The sequence below is a fragment of the Etheostoma spectabile genome, chromosome 18 (assembly GCF_008692095.1).
Source record: "Etheostoma spectabile isolate EspeVRDwgs_2016 chromosome 18, UIUC_Espe_1.0, whole genome shotgun sequence".
Lineage (NCBI taxonomy): Eukaryota > Metazoa > Chordata > Actinopteri > Perciformes > Percidae > Etheostoma > Etheostoma spectabile.
The window spans coordinates 467,406-471,945 of NC_045750.1; the positions used below are offsets into that span (position 1 = coordinate 467,406).

The 4,540-nt window shown below is 43.7% G+C and overlaps 1 protein-coding gene across 1 annotated transcript in view; it reads right to left on the reverse strand.

Annotated features, from left to right (window-relative positions):
* Nucleotides 1-4,540, reverse strand: part of trim67 (tripartite motif containing 67) — a gene marked incomplete at its 5' end in the record, with an annotated part of 121,472 nt that overhangs the window by 24,822 nt on the left and 92,110 nt on the right. The window contains 1 exon segment of the mRNA XM_032543078.1: nucleotides 1,902-2,012. Coding sequence (XP_032398969.1) covers nucleotides 1,902-2,012 — 111 coding nt within the window.

Consider the following 4,540-nt stretch of genomic DNA (forward strand, 5'->3'; position numbering starts at 1 on the left):
GTATAACGTCAAAGGGAACTAAGCAAGCACCACCGCATCCTTGTGTTATTGTGTGTGTTGTGTCGGGCTTGGTCATTCGAGGGCGTGCGGACCATCCGAACCGTACACACGCGTAGCGCGTACAACTAACGTGTAGTGGGTTGTGCACACAGCTGCACCCCACCACACACACACACAAAGTGTGGTGTGTGTGTGTGTGTGTGTGTGATGAGTGACAGCCAGGCAACCTGTGTGTGGTGCTCGTGTGTGTAGTGTTGTGTGTGATGTGTGTTAGCGTCGTGTGCTGCTGTGGGGTGACTACGTTCACCGTAGCCGATCACATGGTGTGGGTGAGTTGTGTGTAGTGTGTACACGTGGTGGTGTTATGTGTGGGTGAATGTGAAGGCAGGGCGCCAGCCTCTCTGGTTGTGTGTGTGCTGTGTGTGTTCGTGCGTGCGTGTTGTGTTGTGGTGTGTGTGTGTGTGTGGGTGTGTGTGTGTGTGTGCTTGTGTGTGTGTGTGTGTGTGTGAATGCGCCAGGCATCGTGGGTGTGTGTGTGTGTGCGTGTGTGTGTGTGTTTGTGTGTGGTGTGTGTGTGTGTGTTTGTGGTGGTGGGTGTGTGTGTGTGTGTGTATGGTTGGTGTGTGTGTGTTGGGTGTGTATAATGCAGCCGGGCACTGAGTGTGTGTGTTTGTGTTATGCATGCAGCCGGCCTGGGTGTGTGTGTGTGTGTGTGTGTGTGTGTGTGCGTGCGTGTGTGTGTGTATCAGAGGCTCCCTGCAAAGCTGATTTCTCGTCTTAAACTCAAAGGAACTAAGTTGCAACTTTCACTATTTCAATTTTTGATGGTAAGTCCTCTTTTTTTTTTTTAAATGTACAGTAAGACCCCACGCTGTGTCCCGCCTCGCGTACGATCTCGGAAACTTCAGTCTTAACTGAAGTAGTTTCAAGAGAGAAGGCTGCTGTTTGTTTATATGTTTCATCATGATCAGCAATTCCCCTGAAGACACTAAAACCAAGAAGGAATTTATTTTGCCACAACCTAAAAGCCTCTGTTCCACAGAACTTCAGCCATAAGATTAGATATCAGATTTTAGCATCTCCAGGGACATTATTAATAACAAATAAGAACATCCTTACCCTTAAATAGCCTTTAATATGAATTATTTTTTACAGAAACTGAAGGATTACATGTTCCCTTCTTCCCTTGTGTTACACAATCTTTTTAACCCATTGGACTTTCTGATAAATGCTTCGGCATTAGATGCATTTATTGGATGGTCCGATGGGTTAAACCGATTTTAGCGTGTGAAAAGTTGACATTTTGGAGATGCATGTTTGGTGCTTTGCTACTTAAAGCTACAGTGCGTAGTTTCTGTCTTCCCCGTGAGGAATTCTAAGTAATGACAGCAAAACTGTCGGCGTCCACATGACGCAAGCCTTCCGTGACAACGCCCCAACACCTCCCCCCCTCTTCCATGCAGTTGCTAGTAGCCAAGGAGGACACGAAGGATTAAAAAACATGATGGACCCTTTAGAAGAGATCTTCACTTGAGCTTCTGAGAAAGTCCCAGACGACACAATCTTCTGACCAGAGAGTTGTGTGGAGCTGATAATCTTAATTAGCTTTGTAGCAACTCATTTGGGTTGAATGTAAAGGTCGTTTATTAATTTAATAAAGTTAAAAAAGTGTCAAAACCTACGGGCAAATGCAACATAAATGACTAACTGAAAGAATTTGCTTCATCTGGATGCCATAACTTTCTGTTCCTTTCTTCATCCAGTTGCTATGGGAGGAAAAACACTAGGATGCGTATAACTACGTATATACGGTACATATAACTCTGATGCTTGATACGCTCTCGTACAGACACACACACACACACACACACACACACACACACACTGTGGGTCCGAGATACCTGGAGGAATCCACTGGGGTCGTTCTCTTTGAGGACTTCCAGGCAGTACTCCATCATGCCGGTGGTCTGACGTAGCTTCATGGTGCAGTGCGTGATCTGGTCCCGCACCACCTGAGACAAGGGCAGATCACAGAAATTGGTTGTTAAAGGTTATAGAGCAGAATTACTGTAATGTTATCAATGCTTTTAAGACAATTATGAGACATGTTGAACTTAAGTGCAGGGACAGCAAAGGACTTGCAGAAAATGTAGCCCTTTTTCGAGCCACATTTTCTACAACCAAGCAGTCTTAATACATACTTCAAAACTGCTCCCTGAACACAGATTGGCACTGGGTGGTTATTAAATACCAAATTTGCCAACAGCAACTAATGAAAACCTTTTTCCCACAGCTTGTCATGGCTGAATCCAAGAAGAAAAGGTTATCTGGTTGTCTGGCTGCCAACACTTACAAGCTGTAAAGATATTAACTCGGAGTTTATGACAGCGTCTCTACCACCAGCTGCTGTATGTGTCCTCTGCAGCCCATTTAACGTGGACTCCCAGCCGTTGCCATGTGGTGTCTGAACAGCAATGCTGGGTGAGGTGTTGATCAGGAAGCTGCTTGACACTGTTTCTTGATTATAAAGTTTATTTTGTCAAAGATTCAGTGTCCATTTACAAGCTCTGCAGCTCGGAGAGTGACCTAACCCAAGTGTACTTTATATAGAATATGTTAGGTTACATGTTAAATAACAAAGAGTCTAAAGTCTCATCATAACCCTCATGTTGTCCTCATGTTGTCCTCATGTTGCCCTCATGTTGTCCTCATGTTGGTCCTCATGTTGCCATCAGGTGTCCTCATGGTTTCCTCATGTTGTCTTCATGTTGTCCTCATTTGTCCTCATGTTGCCCTATGTTGCCTCATGTTGTCCTCATGTTGTCCTCATGTTGTCTTCATGTTGCCCTCATGTCGCCCTCATGTTGCCCTCATTTTTGTCCTCATGTTGTCCTCATGTTGTCCTCAGTTGTCCCATGTTGCCCTCATCGCCTCATGTTGTCTTCATGTTGCCTTCATGTGGTCCTCTGTTGCCCTCATGTTTCCCTGCATGTTGTCTTCATGTTGTCTTCTCAGGTTGTCCGCATTTGCCTCATGTTGCCCTCATGTTGTCCCTCAGGTTGCTATATGTTATCTTCATGTTATCTCCATGTTGTCCTCATGTTGTCCTCATGTTGTCCTCATTTGCCTCCAGTTGCCTCATGTTGTCCTCATGTTGCCCTCATGTTTACCCTCATGTTGCTTCATTTTGTCTCATGTTGTCTCATTTGTCCTCTTTTGTCCTCATTTGCCCTCATGTTGTCTGCAATGTTGTCTCATGTTTTGATCCTAGTTGTCCTCATGTTGCCCATCTGTTTGCCTCATGTTGCCCTCATTTTGTCCCTCATGTTGTCCTCATGTTGCCCTCAGTTGTTCCCTCATTTGCCCTCATGTCGTCCTCATGTTGTCTTCATGTTGCCTCATGTTGTCCCACTGTTGCCCTCTGTTGTCCATCATGTTGTCTTCATGTGTCCTCTGTATGTTTTCCATCAATGTTGCCCCATGTTCCCTCATGTTGCCTCGCATGTTGTCCTCAATGTTGTCCTCATGTTTTCCTCATGTTTCCCTCATGTTGTCCTCATGTCCTCTTCAGTCGCTTCTGTGTCCTCATTTTCTTCAGGTTTGTCTCATGTTGTCCTCATGTTGTCCATTGTCTCATGTTTCTTCATGTTGTCCTCATGTTGCCTCATGTTGCCCTCATGTGTCCTCGTCGCTTGCTCATGTTGTCTCATTTGCTCATGTTGTCTCATTTGTCTTCAGTGTCCTCATGTTGTCCTCATGTTGCCCTCATGTTGTCCTCATGTTGCCCCATGTTGCCCTATGTTGTCTTCTTGTTCCTCATTTCTGTCCTCAGTTTGCCCTCATGTTGTCCTCATGTTCCCTCATGTTGCCTATGTTGCCTCATGTGTCCGCATGGTCCTCATGTTTTCCCTCATGTTGCCTCATGGTTGTCCCATTTGTCTCGTGTTTCCTCCTGTTTGTCTCCATGTTTCCATGATTTGTCCTCCGTTGTCCCAATGTTGTCCTCATTTGTGGTCCTCATTTTCTGTTCCACATGTTTGTCCTCATGTTTTCCTATATCAGATTTCTTTTTAATTCCCCAATAACATGATTGATTCCAACGCTCTTTGCCAAGCTCAAAATCTCTACTCTTTCATTAATTTTGGGTCTTATTCATTTTATAGCATTGAAAAACAAATGGAAGTGTTTTGAAATAGTGTTGAGTAAGTTTACATATTCCAGTCTGTGATATCATCACACTCCAATTCCTTAATTTTAGTCTCATATTCCTAATTTCTGCTTTTCTAACTCAAACATTAGGGATAATTCCTATGAATGATGTTTTTGACCATAATTCCAAATATCTGTAAAACTAAGATTTATTTTACGTAGGTTTAACATTGGAAAAAGCATCAAAAGTGTTGAAAAAGAGAATAACACGTAAGAAAAAGTTAAAAACATTGATAAAAAGTTTTGATTTTCATTTTGACGTGAGACACACAAGGACGTATTTTTTTCCCCCTCTACTGCTCTTTGAAACCTGGCGCTCCTTTTTATTTTT